Source organism: Hippopotamus amphibius, chromosome 16, assembly GCF_030028045.1.
Source record: "Hippopotamus amphibius kiboko isolate mHipAmp2 chromosome 16, mHipAmp2.hap2, whole genome shotgun sequence".
Classification (NCBI taxonomy): Eukaryota; Metazoa; Chordata; class Mammalia; order Artiodactyla; family Hippopotamidae; genus Hippopotamus; species Hippopotamus amphibius.
The window spans coordinates 59,552,977-59,570,486 of record NC_080201.1 but is presented as its reverse complement, the minus strand read 5'-3'; the positions used below and the strand labels follow the sequence as shown (position 1 = coordinate 59,570,486).

The window sequence follows — 17,510 nt, the reverse complement described above, 5'->3', positions numbered from 1 at the left end:
CCTCCCTGGCCCTGGTATGGGGAGGGGTCTCTGGAGGTGTGGCCCATGGGCTTCCCGGAGCCTCAGATCCTGCGTCTTTCCAGCTCTAGAGCGCTCTTGGCGCAAGTGTTTTTCTGTCCTTCCCGTGCCGTCACTCATTCTGCCTCCCTCCAGCCTACTCCTTATCACCTTTCCTTCTACTATTCCTTCTCTCTGTGTTCCGCTTCCTTCGGAATCTTTCCGAGTCTCTCTCAGGATAAGGCGCCCGCCCAGTGTCTCTTTCTGCTTCATTTTTTTACAGCTTTATTGAGGTTTAACCCAAGTAAAACTGCTCATATCTAACGTGCACAGTGTGATGATTTGACCCACACACGTCCAACCATCACCGCCATCAAAATAATCAATGTGTCCATCACCTCAAAAGTTTCTTCAGGCCCCTTTTCTTTTCTGTTCTCTCTCTTATCTCTGTGACACTACCCTCTCTTTCTCTCTACTCTGTTTCTGTCCCTGCATCATCTTCTTCTGCTTCCTCTTCTCCTTCCTCTTCTCCTTCTTCTTTCCTCTCCTCCTCTTCCTCCTCCCCGTCCTCCTCCCTCTTCCTCCTCCTCCTCCTCCTCCTCCTCCTCTTCTTCTTCTACTTCTTCTTCTTCTTCTTCTTCTTCTTCTTCTTCTTCTTCTTCTTCTTCTTCTTCTTCTTCTTCTTCTTCTTCTTCTTCTTCTTCTTCTTCTTCTTCTTCTTCTTTCTTCTTCTTTTTCTCCTCCTCCTCCTCCTCCTCCTTCTTCTTCTCTCTCTCTCTCTCTCTCTGTGACTGGCTCTGAGTATGTGTATCTCTGTGTCTTTCTGTCCCTCTATCTTCCTCAGCCTCCATTTGGGCCAAGGAGACTCTGGCCACTTTGTTGAGGGACCTCCTCAACCCCTCTCCCGCCCCTCACCCTGTGACCAGGGCCATGGGGCAGAAAGGGGCAGGGATCCAGTCTGGGGGTCCACGTAGGTACTTTCCACAGCTTGCCTGGAATAACCAGGTGTGGGTGAGATTTGGGCAGGGCCACCTGTCAATAGGGAAAGAGGCCAAGAGGCAGGATAGGGGGTGGGTGGCTACCGGTCTCTTGGAAAATGGGGCACTGGGTGGGGAACCCAAAAGTTGCCTCCTCCCTCCCTGGTCCTGGGCCATCCAGGGCTAGCTCTTCTGTTCTTTTATCCATCCTGGCTGTTTTTCCATCTGCCCTCAACTCTCTGCATCTGTCTCTAACTGTGTCTCTAAGTCTCTGTCTCCGTTACAATATGAGCCAAAGACTCATTCAACACCTATTTACTGAGCACCTACTTGTGCCAGACTCAGATCTGTCTGTGAACAAAAATAGACAAAGCTACCTGGAAATGCTGCTTTTGAGGAGCTCACATTCCTTGAGGGCAAAAACTGAGCTGTCTTGTTCACGTCTGTAATGCAGCACCTGTTGAATGGGCGGTTTTAGAGCCTTGAGGATAGGGGTGTGTGCATCCGTGTGGGATCACGCACTGTGCACGCAGGTGGAAGAACCCCAGCAAGCATGTAGAAGCCTGGGTCCTCACCTAGTTCTGCCTGTCTGCTCCCTTCATTTTGGGGAGGGCCTCCAGTCTATCCACCTCCCTGCCATCTCTCTACCCTCAAATGGCCTGCAATGAGATCATTCAAATATCCACATTTGACCCTGTTTTTCCTTTTTTCAAAACTCTCAGGATCAAGGTCAAGTTCTTCCGCCTGGCTCTCAGGGCCCGACACCATCTTCCAGCGACCGACTTTCCCAGCCACGCCACCCACTTCTCTGACCTCAAACCCCAGCCCCCACCATCCTGGATGATTTGCCATCTCCGGAACACACCAGATGTTCTCACACCCCCAGCATCTCACTCACACCAGATGCTAATGTCTCCTACAGGTCACTAGCATCCTGGGAATGCCACGCAATCAAACTTCTTCATTTGGCGAACTCGTATACAGCTACCCTTCTCCAGCCCTCCCAGCCCCAGCCCTGGCTCAGCCCTCATCTTCTCTCCTTGCCCCATCACTTCTGCTCCTCCCCGGCCTCTGGTATCTCCCTTCTGGTCCATCCTGCCCATGGCCTCAGAGCTGCTCCTGCTCACATCCCTTCCACGGCTCTCCACTGCCCTCAGGAGAAGCCCTAGCCTTTCAACCTGGAGTCTGAGGTCCTTTGGGATCTGGTCTCTGCTCTCTTCTCTCATCTTATCTCCCATCACTCTTACTCGCAGACAGTGGCCTCCCAGCCCTCTCCTCACCCTGCTTTTGCTACTACAGGAGGAGTTTAGTGGAGAAAGCCACCCCTCAGTGCTAGAACAAGGTGGAGGAGTCAAGGACGTCCTCCCAGGGAGGAGGAAAATCAAGTTGGGCTGTAAAAGGGACCTAAGGCTATCTGGGCTTCAGAGAGGCAGAGGTGGCATAAAAGCAAAAAGTACCACTAATAATAAAATTCACTCTCTATTGTTCACACGGGTGTGCCAGGCATCACTGAACGTGTTTCACATGTTTACAACCTTGAGTCTCCCCAACTACAGAACCACCACCTTATGAGGAATATACAACTATTACCCTTATTTTAGAGATGAGAAAATCTGCACAATGAAGGAACGCAGTTCCCGAGGGTACACGGCTAGCAAGTGGGGGAGCTGGGACACCAACTCAGGTTTGGCCAGACTTGGGACCACTTCTCTGTAGGAAGAAATCGAGCCCATGGAATAATCAAGGAGGATGCTTGGAAAGGATTTTCCTGTATTCTCTTAGTGGCAGGGGTAAGACCTTAGCCTGTGTCCCCATCACCCCTAATGATGCAAGGATGGGGCTGGGGTAAAATCAGGGAGGATCTGTGCTGTGATGTCACCTCTTTTATTAAGCATTAAGTGGTGGGTCTGAGCCGGTGCAGGGAAGGTCAAGAGGTGGAGGTCACATGTCAAGATCAGTTAGCCTGAATGGTTTTTTGGATCCAGTGGCCATATCTGCAGACGTCGGTGTAGACACCCGGCTTCTCCTTGGATCCGCAGGGGATGTTACCCCATGACACAAGGCCTCGGAGATGGTCGCCACACACTAGTGGACCCCCGGAATCGCCCTGTGGGTAAAGAGGGAGAGAGTCAGATACAGAGTCAGATACAGAGAAAGAAAGACAGACAGAAGGAGACACAGAGACATGCAGAGAGGGGGAAAGACACTCAGAAATGGAGAGAAAGACACATACAGAGAAAGAAAGGGACAGACAGTCACAAAGTCACAGTCAGGGAAATAGAAAGAGACTGAGGGAGACTCAGAAACACAGAGATCTCCAAAGAGATGATGGATGGTCTGAGAAGCGGGACTCATCTGCCTGCCCTTTCTTTGCACCCAACTCACTGTGTATCACTTTTCTCTGTCTTTGACTCTCTACCTCTTGGCTGGTCTCTGCACATCCTTCAATGCACAGTGGTCAGTTTTGGCATCAGAAGGAGAGATCCAATGGATGATGGTGGCAGAAACCCAAGTTAAAGGTATTTGGGAGTGAGGATGGGGCCCCTTCTCTCCCCAGCTAGGGGCCCCCTTTTGCACAGCTTGGCTATTTCCAAGCAGAACTTGTGGGGATCCTTTTGGAGGAGGGACAGTCTCCTGGGACCTTCTGCCTCCTTACTGTGTCTCTCTGGTTCTTGATCTCTTCATCTCCAGCTTTGTCTCTGCAACTCCTGTCTCTGCTTTTTATCTCTGCTTGTCCCTGATTGTGTCTCTGTGTATCAAATTGAGTCTCTCTCCCTTTCTGTGCCTCTGATTCTCACCCAGCCTGTCTCTGTAAAGTTCTAGTTTGGTCTGTGTGCCTGTTTCTTCCTGCCCATCTTCGTCCTGTGGTTATGTAACTGGTGGGTCCTGGCATCCTCACCTGGCAGGAATCCTTGCCATGCTTCTCATCCCCGGCACACACCATGTTTCGGGTGATCTGGCCAGGGTAGGCACGATCACACTCCTCATGGGACACCAGGTGGATGTATGCACACTGGATGGTGTTAGGGAAATCACCTGCAAAGCGAGATGGGCCAGGATCACTTCACAACCCGCCCTTCCCATTGGTCCTCCAACACCTATAAATCCTCCCTCCCCTGTTGGTCCCTATTTCCCACTGATTCCCATATTCCTATTTGTTGCTTATTTTCTTTCTTTCTTTTTTTCTATTTATTTACTTTATTTTTTTAAGCTCTTTATTGGAATATATGTGGCTCCTTCTCAAAACCCACTTCCATTGCTTGACTCCTGATTGGTCCCTTTTTCCATCAATCTTCCCTCCCATTGGCCTGTCTTCCTCATTAATTACCCCTTCTCTACCAGTCCTTATTTCCTACTGCTTTTTCCTTTCTCTTAGGTCCTGCCTCCGCTTGTCTCCCTTGCATTTGTCCCACCTTCCTCTGTAGTTCCAGCTGACCTCTAGACTCTCTTCCTCTATTCGTCCCTCCTCTGTTATATCCCCTTCCTCCTTCATTGGACGCTTCTTGCCCATTGGCTCATCCTGATGGATCACCACTTGACTATTGGTCCTTTCCTAACTGGTCCCTTCTTTCCCCATTGGTTCTCCCTTCCTATTGGCCCTTCATCCAAATGTCTACTCCCTCATTGGTTCTTTCCTCAATGGCCTTGTCCTCCCCCATTGGTTCTCCTTCCTTTTTGGCCCTTCACTCACAGGCCCCCCCTCCATGGTTCCTGCTGATCTATTGGACTTGCTTCTTCCTCTAATCCTTTGTCTAGTGTCGCCTCTTGACCATTGACTCTTCTCAGTTGGTCCCTCCCCCATTAGCTTTCTCTACACTGTTCGCTTTCTCAATTCACATCCTTCAGCTGGCTCTCCTGCTTTATTGCTCTCTCTTCTTCCATTAGTCCTTCCTTCATTTGTCCTTTCTTGATCATCCGTGCATCATGATTGGTTGCTGTTGACAGTTGGCCCCCTTCCTGATTAGTATGTCCACACTGACTCTCCCTCCTTATTGACGCTTCGTCTTATGGTCCACATCTCCATAGCATTCACCTGTTGGTCTACTTTCTCCATTGGCTGTTCCCTCAGTGGTCCAGCTTCCATATTTGCCCTCTCTCCCCATTGAACTTTCACTCACTAATACACTACCCCATTCTCACCATTAACCCACCTCCCCATGACCCATCACCCATGGGTGATGCGTCACCTGCATCATTCTGCCCCTACTGACCATCTGCCATCTTGCCCCAGCCTAGGATGTGGCAGCTGGTGTGGTTGGCTGAGCAGTCTCTTTCCAGGGACAGGGGCTGGATGTGTGCAGAGAATTTGGCTGGATGTGATAGACGTAACAGCATGATGTCCTGGTCATGGGTGGCAGCATTGTAGCCAGGGTGGACCACAGCCCGGACAACAGATCTCTCCTCCTGGAAGCTCTCCCTTTGCCGAAGGTTGTGCTTCCCCAAGAAGACCTCGAGATTCCTGGGAAAGAGAAGGGCTGGGCCTCACCTGGAGCCCTTGGGCAGCAGCTGAGACTCCAGAGGGGGCTATGGTGGGAGGTGGGGTAGCCTGATATACCATGAACCATATTCTCCCCTCACAGTCTTCCCCGCTCAGTAAATGACAGCTCCATCCTTCCAGAATAACCCCAGAGATGATTCTTGACTCTTTATTTCTTGACTCACATCCCAGCTGTCCAGAAATCCTTTTGTCTCTCCAAATTATATCCAGAATCTGACCACTGCTCATCTCCCCCACTGCTGCCATCTTGGTCTGAGCCACCATAACCTCTTACCTGGACTACAGCCTCACTGGACTCCAGGCTTCTGTCTTTGCCCCTCTATACTCTGTCCTCCATAAAGCAGCCAAAGCTATTTTAACAATATAAGTCAGCTTTGTCCCTCCTGTGCTCAGAACCCTCCTGTGACTCCCATCTTGCTCAGAATAAAGGCCAAAGTTCTCACTGTGCCCCACAAGGTTCTGCGCAATTGTCCCCATCACCTGTCAGTTATCTCTCACTCTCCCCTTTCTCCTTCTGCTCCAGCCACACTGGCTTCTCTGCCTTTCCTTGAACACTATAGTCATCCTCTCACCCCAGGGCCTTTGCACTGACTGTTCTCTCTGCTAGCAGCTCTTTCTCCCAGATATCCGCATGCCTCTCTCCCTCACCTCCTTCAAATGTCACCTTCTCACTGAGGCCTTCCCTGGAGACGCAATTAAAATGCAAATATCCACCCCAACAGGCAAGTCCTAGCTCTCTCTCCTGATTTTCTTTCTACCAGAGAACTTAACATCACCATCTGATATACTATACATGTATCATTAAATATTTACTTGTTTCACTGCCTCTCCCTCTGCCATTGCTCTGCAATTCAATAGAGCTTTCTGCAATGATGGAAATGTTCTCTACCTGCACTGTTTGAAACAGTGGCCACTAGCCACAGGCAGCTACTGAGACCTTGAAATGTGGCTAGTGGATGTGGAATTCCGTTTCATTTTTTAAAAATAAATTTATTTATTTATTGGCTGTGTTGGGTCTTTGTTGCTGCATGCAGGCTTTCTCTAGTTGTGGTGAGCGGGGGCTAGTCTTTGTTGCAGTGGCTTCTCTTGTTGCAGAGCACGGGCTATGGGCACATGGGCTTCAGTAGTTGTGGCACGTGAGCTCAATAGTTGTGGTGCATGGGTTTGGTTGCTCCGTGGCATGTGGGATCTTCCCGGCCCAGGGACTGAACCCGTGTCCCCTGCATTGGCAGGCGGATTATTAACCACTGCACCAACTGGGAAGTCTCTGCTAATGTAAACTTAATTGGCCTATGTGGCTGTTGGCTACTGCATTAGATGGCACAGCTGTGGAATATCAAGATGGGAATTTTGTTTTAGTCAGATACATCCTCCTCAGTGCCTAGACCAGTGTCTGGCATATGATAGGTGTTCAATAAACACTTGTGAAATGGATCAAAGCATCACTCCCAGGACTTCCCTGGTGGTCCAGCTGTGAAGAATCTGCCTTGCAATGCAGGGGATGCAGGTTCGATCCCTGGTTGGGGAACTAAGATCCCACATGCCGTGATGCAACTAAGCCTGCGTGCCACAACTACTGAGCTCTTGTGCCTCAACTAGAGAGCCTGTGTGCCGCAAACTACAGAGCCCACGTGCCCCGGAGCCTGTGCACCACAACTAGGGAAGAGAAAACCTGCACACCACAACTAGAGAGAAGCCTGCGTGCCACGTTGAAAGATCCTGTGCGCTTCAACTAAGACCCAACACAGCCAAAAAACGAATAAACAAACAAAACCCAAAAGCATTACTCCCTTGCTCAAAAACTTCCCAGAGCTCCCCATTACCCTCAGAATAAAGCCCAAGTCCCTATCCCACTATCCTCTGACCCTCAGTGACCCAGTAACTTTCTTTTCTTAGAACTCTTCAGATTGTTCCCACCTCAGGGCTTTTGTCCTTGCGTTTCCTCTACCCTGCTCTGCCCTTTCTTCATTTGGCTACTCTTTCTCATTTTCCTTGCCTCAGCTTGAATTTCATCTCATCAGAAAGTCCTTCCTGATACCCTTTTCCGTCTAAATCAGGTACCTCTGTTCTTTTCTCTCATGCAGCCACCCCTGTTGTTGTTGTTTTTGTTGTTGTTGTTTTGCCTTCACTGGACTGAGAGTAATTTGTAACTGCATGGTTTTTTGAGGACTCAGTAACTGTCTTCCTGTGCCTTTCTGCTCCTGTGTTCCCAAGGGCAGAGACTCTGAATATCTCTCTCAGTCTTTGCTGAATCCCCACTGCCCAGCTCAAATCTGGCACTTAGTTGGTGCTCTTGATCGATGGTACCAAAAGAATGAATGAGGATGGTGAGAAGGATGCCAGGTTTCCCTGAGCTTGGGGGAGGCCACAGTGGGAGGTCCTTGAGTCCATGACCCTGCAAGGTGAGACTCCTGTTGGGGTTTCCCCCGGCCCGCCCTCCCTGGGACATGGCACCTGTTAGTTTGTCACTTGCTGCTTCTCTGAGCTTCAGTTTCCTCATTTGCGAAATGGGGCCAGGAGTCCCTAATTGTGGGGGACTCGAGCAAAGGTATAGAAACTGCCTAACTGGGCATGTAGCCCATATTTAGCTTGGAAAAAATGGTGCCTGTTGTTCATCAAACTAGTGGCTATTAGTGCCCTGGATTAGTCCTGGGCCCTCTATGGTCCTCTGTTTATGCCTACTTTTTGGGTGATCTCATCCCATCCTGTGGCTTTAAATACCACCTGTTTGTGGATGACACCTTGATGTTTACCTCCATCTCTGACCTCTCCCCTGAGCACCAGTGGCCAACCTGGCATCCTTCTTGAACATCAGCCAGGTCCCTAAGACTCGTCTTGGCCAGAACAAAATGTCTGATGCTCCCCCGCCCATATCCAAACTGCTCCTCTTTCCCTCTCCCCTGACTCAGAGAAAGACACAGCAAAACAGTCAGTTGGTCAAGTCCCATCCTGGAAGTCAGCCCTGCTTGTTGTCTTTCCCTCCCATTCCACACCACCAAGTCCTGCTGATTCAGCCTCAGAACCCCTCCTGAGGTTTTCAACTTCCCTCCACCCCCACGGCCACCATCCTGCTCCAGTTCAGGTCACGGGACGATGGGAACAGCTTCCACATGCACCCCTTCATTTCCTCTTGCCCAGTTCACTTTCTAGAGGGCTCTTAAATAAGTAAATCAGATCATGCTGCTTCTCTGATTAAACCTCTACAGGGCTTCCCCCTGCACTTAGACTTAAATCCCTCCCTCCCTACAGGGCCCTGTGTGATCTCATTCCCTAATTAGAAAGTCAGTTCATAAAAGCAGCAGTTTTGCGTGTTTTCTTCCCTGCAATATCCCCAGGGCCCCAAACACTGCCTGCACATATTTAGTACTCAGTTAAATACTGGCCAGTTGAACCTGGTTATCACATGGCCTCATGATGGGACGGGGGAGGTGTGACATCTGCAAGACCCCCTCAGGGTCTGATTGCAACCACGGCTCATTCACCGCGTGGAGACTCACGGTTTTTTGCAGTGGGCAGCGGTGAGGACCCACAGCGGATGAATGAGGACCCCCCCGCAGAGCAAGTGGCCTGAGGTGTAGAGGGCAGCTTGGTAGGGGTGAGACGTCTGCTCACAGGGTCCACCGTGCAGCACCTTATTCTGCTCCTCCGCCTGGGCTGAGGGAAGAAGGGTCTGAGTCAGAGCGGAGATCTGGAGACGTCCAGTACATCCCCCAAGGTGAACCCTGTTGCTGTCTTAGCCATCAAGATCATCTCCATCCCCCACCCTGCAAACCAGCCCCATCCTCAAACTCTTCCTCAAACCCACCTCTTCTTCATCTCAATCCCCATCCTCAAAGCCAAACCCGTCCCTAAGCTTTCTTATCTTTAAACCCACCTCCGACCAACTTCCCCATCTCTAATCCCATCTCCCAAACCAGCCTCCTGTTCAAACTCTTCCCCATCTTCAAAACCACCTCCTACCCTTTCCCCATGTGCATCCTTCATCCTTAGCCTCGATGTCTTCCTCATTTTAAACCCACCCCCTCCATACCTATCGTACCCACATGTATCCCCATCCCAGTTCCAATCTCTTCCCCATCAACAACCCCCGCCCCATGCCCAAACCGCCCCCTCCCCCTCCCCCTTTGGCCCACCTGCCGCGACCAGAACCAGTGCTACAGTCAGCATCTTCATGGCCTTTCCTGAGAGGGGAAGCCAAACGCTCCGTTAGTCCCAGCCTCAGACATCACCCGGTCCCCTCCCTCTTCTCCCTCCTCGTCCTCCCCTTCCTCCCTGGCCTGCCCTGTTCCCTTGACCCTTGATTTCTGTCCTTCCCATGTAGCCTCCTGATTTCTTGTCCCCCCTGACCCATGTCTTCCATCTGAGGGTGCCACGAAGGCAGGTGCCAGCGAGGACCCAGGACCTGCTGTTCACTGTGCATTTCACATTATGCTTCTACTCTCGGCTCTAGTTTATCTGCTTAGTAACAGGAGAAGGGAGGGCCCCTGACAGTCTTCCCTCTCCTTGGGATTTCTCCTTTTCACTTTGGCTCTGTGCTTGTCTGTCTCTCAACCCCACACCTGTAAGTTCTGGGGTGCCCTGTGATCTTACCTGCGGGGAGCCGGCTGCCTGGGGCCCGACTCTTGGGTTGGGGGCAGGAACAGGACGTGTCACAGGCAGACAGACACGAGGAGATGGAGAGAGTCTGAAATGCAGGGAGCCCCGGGGGAGAAGAGACACTGCAAACAGAGAGGACGCCTCGGAGTCAGAGACGGAGGGCAGAAAGCAGAGAAGGTAGACGCTGTGGGGCCCAAGGCCTGACAGACAGACACCCTGAGCTCCCTGAGCTCCCTGGAAGAGGCTGGTCCTGTCCCCAGATGCTCCTGGTGCCTCCTTTTAACCCCTGCCTCCCCAGGTCCCCGAGGCAGGAAGCTGCCCCACCCTTTCCCTCCTCAGCCGGGCCTCCCACACTCATTCCTCCCACCCCCACAGCTCTGCTCCTGCTGAACCCCGGCCCCCGGCTTCCAGGGAGGGGAGCACAGGTCCCTGAGTGCGCTGGGGGCCCGGACTCCCAGGTCTGAGGGAGGAGGTAACTGAGGACCTGGACTCCTGGGTCTGAGGGATGAGTGGGCTGGGGGCCGAGAATTCTGGACCTTCAAGGAGAAAGGAGCTGGGAGTCTGCACACCTGGATCTAAAGGAAGGAAGGGCAGGAGATTGTTCTCCTCAGAACCTAGACTTGTAGTTCCTTGAGCAAGAAATGATCTGAGGATCCGAACTGCCCGCATCCCAGGCAAGAACACAGCCCCCCTGCCCCCGGCCTCTGGGACTCCCACCTCCTCTGTGAGGGCTCTGGGGCCTGCAGGCTGTCACTCTTGGGTTCACTGCCCTGCGGCACTGGGAACCAGGCCACACGGGTTCAGTGGGTTTGGGGTGAGTCACGCACCTGCCGGTAAGTTCCTCTGTGGGTGCTGGAGAACCTCCGTGTCCCCGCAAGACAGAGCAAAACCAGTCAGCAAGAAAGCATGTGTCACCAAGCCGGTCCCGCCCCTGCCCCAGGCTGGGGTGCAGACCCAGGCACGGTGGGGAAAGGGCCTTCGAACAATTGGGCTTTGTCTGTCCCAGCCCCCAGTGCCATGCTCCTGTCAGCTCCATTTCTCAAGCTCTCTTCCGGGCAGGCGGGCAGATGGGCAGCTACATCAATAGCTTCCCTTTGTCCCTATCTGACAGTCCTGTTGCTGGCCTTTGATTGTCCACCCACCTCTGCCCGGATATCAGCACTCTTGACCCTCCTGGTCCCCCTCCTCCAAGTCTCTCTCTGTCCAGCTCTCTCCCTGGCCGTGCTGGGGGTGCTTCCGTGTCTGTCTCTTTCTTTCTCAGTCTGTGTGTGTCTCTCCACCCCTCTGCCTCTTTCTCCATATTTTTCTCTGTATCTCTGTCTTTCCCCTTGATTTTCCGAGTCTCTGCTGACACTCTCTAAATCTCCCTTCTTACCTCTCCTAGCTGCCCCCTGCATTTCCAGGAGATGCATGTATAGGCACAGAGGGGAGTGAGCTCCTGCGGAAGGGATGGCGTAGGGTGGGGGGAAGCGGGGGAGCCAGTGGACACAGGAGGATTTCAGGACTTGTTGATGAGATTTAACATGTACAGAGAGACATGGACATGAACAGGAATGCAGGAAAAGTGCGAGGAGAAATGGGGGTCCAGGAAGCTATGGGGGGATCCAGGAAGATTTGAAGAGATGCCTTTGAACTTGGGCTTTTGTTCAGGAGGAGGTGGGGAGTTAAAAGGCCTGGTGCGTGTGGGGAAATGGCAGACTGGCGTGAGCTGGAGGAATAAGGGTGCATGCTGCCCTGTGGAGGGAAATAGGTGTGGTGATCACAGGGATGGATGAGATGGAAAATGGAAGCTTTTGGGAAAGTCATCGAATAAGAAGTATAACTGATATGAATAACGTCCACCTCAGAGCCAGCTTCGGCCTGGCACTACGGGTAACATTTAATTCTTGCATAAATCTAATTGTCACTACCTTTGCTTGGCCCCCGTCACTCCTGGGATTTTGATATACTCTCTGGGGCTGCTCCCCTCTCTCCCCAGCTTCCCCCAGGCCCTTCTCACTCACCTACCCACTGAACTCAGCATCTTCTTCCCAGGACCCACCATCCTCCCAGATACCAGGTTGGACCGCTCACAGCCCATTGATCCCCAAGTCTTGTCCCACAGCCTCCTTTCTCTGTGTGGTCCCTTCTCTCCATCCCTATGTCCCTGGTCCCTGGTCAGCCCTGCTCTTCGCCCACCTGGACCATTATCCCAAACTCTTCACCTTCGCTGTATCCTTCACTTGACCTCAGAGGCATCTTCCTGTGTCCAGAGCTGATCCTGTTTCTGTCCTGCTCACAGCCCTGGCCTGGGTCCCCCAGCATCTCCAGGACAAAGTCCCAATCCTTCAGCATCCAGAGCAGCGCTGGACAATAGAAATACAAAGCCAGGTACACATGCACTTTTAAATTGTCTAGTAGCCACAATTTTTTTTAGAAAAAAGTAAAACGAGGGCTTCCTCAGTGGCACAGTGGTTAACAATCCACCTGCCAAAGCAGGGGACAAGGATTCGAGCCCTGGTCCGGGAAGATCCCACATGTCGCGGAACAGCTAAGCCTGTATGCCACAACTACTGAGCCTGCGCTCTAGAGCCTGCGAGACACAACTATTTAGCCTGTGTGCCACAACTACTGAAGCCCGTGTGCCTAGAGCCAGTGCTCCACAACAAGAGAAGCCACCACAATGAGCGGCCCACACACTGCAACGAAGAATAGTCCTCGCTCTCAGCAACTAGAGAAAGCCTTCCCGCAGCAACAAAGACCCAACGCGGCAAATAAGTAAATAAATAAATAATTTTATTTTTAAAAAAAGTAAAAAGAAACAAGAGGAGTTCATTTTAATATCTCCTTTAGCCCTATACATCCAAAACAATATTATTCCAATGTGAAATCAAAATACACTTTTAAAGAGGTGGTTTGCTTTCTTATTTGGGGCACAATACGTGTTTGGAATCCGACGTGTCTTTTACGCTCACAGCACACCTCAGTGGGAACGTGCCACCTTTCACGAGTCACGAGCCACCAAGGCAAGTGGCTGCCACATTGCTCGGTGCAGCTCTGCCCACTTGTCTCCTCGCGCTCCAGCCATGGAGATCACTTGACGCTTTCCTGAACCATTGCATGTCTTCTAACCTCTAGGCCTTCGCCTATGCTATTCTTGCCTCCCAAAATGCTCTTCCCGCCTTCTCCTGGCAACAGCTAGTCCTTCCAGTCTTTGCTTAGACATCACCTCCTTCAGGAAGACGTCCCTGAACACCACCCAACTTCCGTCCACCTGCAGGTGGGTTAGTCACTCTCCTCGAAGTCCCCACAGCAGGTGCCTCCTTCGTGTCACCCTGGATGGTGACCTTCTGGACCCACATCCATGTCTCCCACGGAACCACGAGCTCCTTGAGGGCAGGCCCTGGTTCTGACTCAGCCCTGTGTCCCAAGCACCAGCACGGGACTCGGCCCGGAGGAAGCCTTAGGAAATGTTGACCAAATGACTAAATGACTCCTTTACGCACGCTCCTGTTTGACAGAAAAGAAAACTGAGCCTCAGAGAAGGGAACTGAATTGCTCAACCTCAAACACCCAGGAAACGCTGGAGCCTGAATTGGAACTCAACTTCCAACACGGCGGTGGACATGGCCCATCTCTTGGGGCTCCCTCTGGATCCACCAGACTACAATCTGGGGTGGGTGGATTTGGGAGGAGTTGCTGAGAGCCCTGCGGGAAAGGAGGGAGGTGGTGGACAGGGGAGTGAAAGAACCTCTAAGAGAGCGAGTGAAGTCCCTGACTGTAGGCATTTGCCAGTGGCCTTCATGGGTTTGCCATCCCCATGTGGCATGCGTGCTTATTTATGGGATGTTTTTCTCCAACGTGACATGCTCTGCAAAAGTCTTCAATAAAGAAAATGTTTCACAAGAAAACTTTATGAAAGTGTAAGCAGGAAAAAGAGCCAGAAGTCACAAACCATGAAAACCAACACTCGGGGACTTCCTCAATGGTCCAGTGGTTAGGACACCATGCTTCCAATGCAGGGGGTGTGGGTTCGAGCCCTGGTCGGGGAACTAAGATCCCACACACCATGTGGTGTGGCCAAAAAAACCCCAAAACAAACCAAAAAAGAAAAAAAAAAAAGAAAGAAAGAAACCTAACACTCATTGCAGGCTTATTCTGTGCCAGACAGTGTTCTAGCACTCTCTGAATATTACACTTTTTTAATCTTCATAACAACCCTGAGAAACAGGTGCTATTTCTCTCATTTCAAGGATGAAGGAACAAGGGTGGGGAAGTGAGGTGCTCAAAGGCAAATAGCTTGCAGCTGCCAAAACTGGGATTGGCACCCAAAAAGCCCAGGTTCTAGAGTCAGTGTCTTTACTACACTTTACCATCTGCCTAAAAAAAAGGAAGCTTTTTTTTAAAAATTCAACGAGAGTATGCTCTCAAGTCGTTGCAAACCAATCTACCTGCAGACTTGTATACTGGAGCTGCCGAAAGGCAGAGCTAACTCTCTCTAGGCTGACCTAGTGCAACTGTGATGTTTTCTTATTTTTTTAATTTTTAGAGTGAATATGGATTTGGGGTGGATTGCTGGAGAGAGGGGAAGTTGATGGAGCTTCATCAGGGTGGTGGCCACATATGCCTTTGTTTTTTAAAAAGATTTTTTTTTTCTTGATGTGGACCATTTTTAAAGTCTTTATTGAATTTGTTAGAATATTGCTTCTGTTTTATATTTTTGTTTTTTGGCCACAAGCCATGTAGAATCTTAGCTCCCCGACAAGGGATCGAACTCACACCCCCTGCATTGGAAGGCGAAGTTAACCATTGGATTGCCAGGGAAGTCCACAAATACACTTGACATTCCTTAAATGTGACAAGATCCAAAGGCGGGAGGAGGTTGGGTGTCTGACCTCAGGTCTGAGGGAGGAGCGGGCTTAGTGTCCTGTACACAGTAACAAGAGAGGAAGTGAAGAAATTCTGTGGTGGCTGCAGGATTTCTGCAATATGAAGAAGAGTGGGAAGCTAGAAGAGAGGGGAAGTTGGTGGAGCTTCAACAAGAGGAGAATGTGGACTGGGAGGGAATTCTAGGGGAGAAACTGGAAAGACAGGCAGGAGGGGTGAGTCTGGGCTCCAGAAGATCCCTCTGCCAACAGCTTCTGAGGTGTGACTGCCCAGGGACACTTGGATGGCAGGAGCAGGGGTGTGGCCAGGCTGAGTCACCAGGACTCCCTCCTCCCTTTCTGAGGGCCCTTCCCTGTCTCCTTGAGCACAGGAGCCCACCTACCTGGGTTTCCAACCCCAGCTTCTCCTGGCACCCCGGAAGCTGGGTGCTCACTGTTGGCAAGCCCTTGTGGGACACAGGTGTCCTGTCTTCCTGCCAGCCCTATGCGTCCCCCAAACCCTCTCCCTCTCTCCTAGTCTATCACCTGTGAAATGCCCAGACACACATTCACAACCCTTTCCACCCTGATGAAGCAGGCATTTTCTCTCCTGCCTCCCTTTCCCTCTCTCTACCTTCCCTTTCCCTCTCTCTCTTCTCCATTTGACAGGTAAGGAAAACTGAGACCCAGAAAATGAAGAAAAATATACCACTGGGTAGAGAAGCAGGGCAAGGGACCAAAAATCAGATACATTTCTCTTTCCTGTCTCCCTCTCTTAGGGGCCTCCTCTCCTCCACCTTACATCTCCAGAGCTTTTCCACCTTTGTTTTTCAGGTTATAGAAGTGCACACCCACAGAAAAGTAAATGGAAAATCTTACGATTTGTATGGAAACGCAAAAGACCCCGAATAGCCAAAGCAATCTTGAGAAGGAAAAATGGAGTTGGTGGAATCAGGCTTCCTGACTTCAAACTATACTACAAGGCCATAGTGATCAAGACAGTATGGTACTGGCACAAAAATAGAAAGGAAGATCAATGGAATAGAATAGAGAACTCAGAAGTAAGCCCAAACACATATGGGCACCTTATCTTTGACAAAGGAGGCACGAGTATACAATGGAAAAAAGACAGCCTCTTCAATAAGTGGTGCTGGGAAAATTGGACAGCAACATGTAAAAGAATGAAATTAGAACACTTCCTAACACCATACACAAAAATAAACTCCAAATGGATTAAAGACCTACACGTAAGGCCAGACACTATAAAACTCCTAGAGGAAAACATAGGCAGAATACTCTATGACATCCATCAAAGCAACATCCTTTTTGACCCACCTCCTAGAATCATGGAAATAAAATCAAGAATAAACGAATGGGACCTCATGAAACTTAAAAGCTTTTGCACAGCAAAAGAAACCATAAACAAGACTAAAAGGCAACCCTCAGAATGGGAAAAAATAATTGCCTATGAAACAATGGACAAAGGATTAACCTCCAAAATATACAAGCAGCTCATGCAGCTTCATACCAAAAAAGCAAATAACCCAATCCACAAATGGGCAGAAGACCTAAATAGACATTTCTCCAAAGAAGACATACAGATGGCCAACAAACACATGAAAAGATGCTCAACATCACTCATCATCAGAGAAATGCAAGTCAAAGCCACAATGAGGTATCACCTCACACCAATCAGAATGGCCATCATCACAAAGTCTGGAAACCACAAATGTTGGAGAGGGTGTGGAGAAAAGGGAACTCTCCTGCACTGTTGGTGGGACTGTAAGTTGGTACAGCCACTATGGAAAACAATTTGGAGGTTCCTTAAAAAACTACAAATAGAACTACCATATGATCCAGTCATCCCACTCCTGGGCATATAACCAAAGAAAACCATAATCCCAAAAGAAACTTGTACCATAATGTTTATTGCAGCACTCTTTACAATAGCCAGGACATGGAAGCAACCTAAATGCCCAGCAACAAATGAATGGATACAGAAGATGTGGCATATATATACAATGGAATATTACTCAGCTATAAAAAGGGATGAGATGGAGCTATATGTAATGAGGTGGATAGAACTACAATCTGTCATACAGAGTGAAGTAAGTCAGAAAGAGAAGGACAAATATTGTATGCTAACTCACATATACGGAATCTAAAAATGGTACTGATGAACTCAGTGACAAGAACAAGGAAGCAGATACAGAGAATGGACTGGAGAACTCGAGGTAGGGGAGGGGGCGGGGGGTGAAGGGGAAACTGAGAAGAAGCGAGAGAGTAGCACAGACATATATATACTACCAACTGTAAAAGAGTCAGTGGGAAGTTGTTGTATAACAAAGGGAGTCCAACTTGAGGATGGAAGATGCCTTAGAGGACTGGGGCAGGGAGGGGGGGGGGGGCGTCAAGGAAGGGAGGGAATATGGGGATATGTGTATAAAAACAGTTGATTGAACCTGGTGTACCCCCCCAAAAATAAATAAATAAATAAATAAATAAATAAATAAATAAATAAATAAAGTAAATGGAAAGAAGCAGGCACCCCATGACTACCACCATATGCAGTTTGGTACATGTCCTTTCAGGTTTTAT

At 50.1% G+C, this 17,510-nt stretch overlaps 1 protein-coding gene across 1 annotated transcript; it reads right to left on the bottom strand.

Moving 5' to 3' along the window:
- Window positions 1–2,496: 2,496 nt before the first annotated feature.
- On the bottom strand, window positions 2,497–10,205 carry KLK6 (kallikrein related peptidase 6). Its single transcript, XM_057713032.1, has 6 exons — window positions 10,063–10,205; window positions 9,606–9,653; window positions 8,970–9,126; window positions 5,186–5,433; window positions 3,874–4,010; window positions 2,497–3,081 (listed from the first exon to the last, which is right to left on the bottom strand). Exons 2-6 carry the CDS (start codon window positions 9,643–9,645, stop codon window positions 2,929–2,931), a joined length of 735 nt encoding a protein of 244 aa, XP_057569015.1. The 5' UTR covers window positions 9,646–9,653; window positions 10,063–10,205; the 3' UTR covers window positions 2,497–2,928.
- Window positions 10,206–17,510: the final 7,305 nt, after the last annotated feature.

Bases quoted from the DNA above. Each gene is read 5' to 3' on its own strand.
- KLK6 (XM_057713032.1), bottom strand. From the start codon at position 9,645: ATGAAGATGCTGACTGTAGCACTGGTTCTGGTCGCGGCAG. The intron at 5,434-8,969 runs GTGAGTCTCCAC...TCTCTTTCCCAG, and splicing joins GCTGCCCACTGCAAAAAACC to GAATCTCGAGGTCTTCTTGG. The intron at 4,011-5,185 runs GTCAGTAGGGGC...CTCGCTTTGCAG, and splicing joins CTGGGGCAAGATGGCAGATG to GTGATTTCCCTAACACCATC.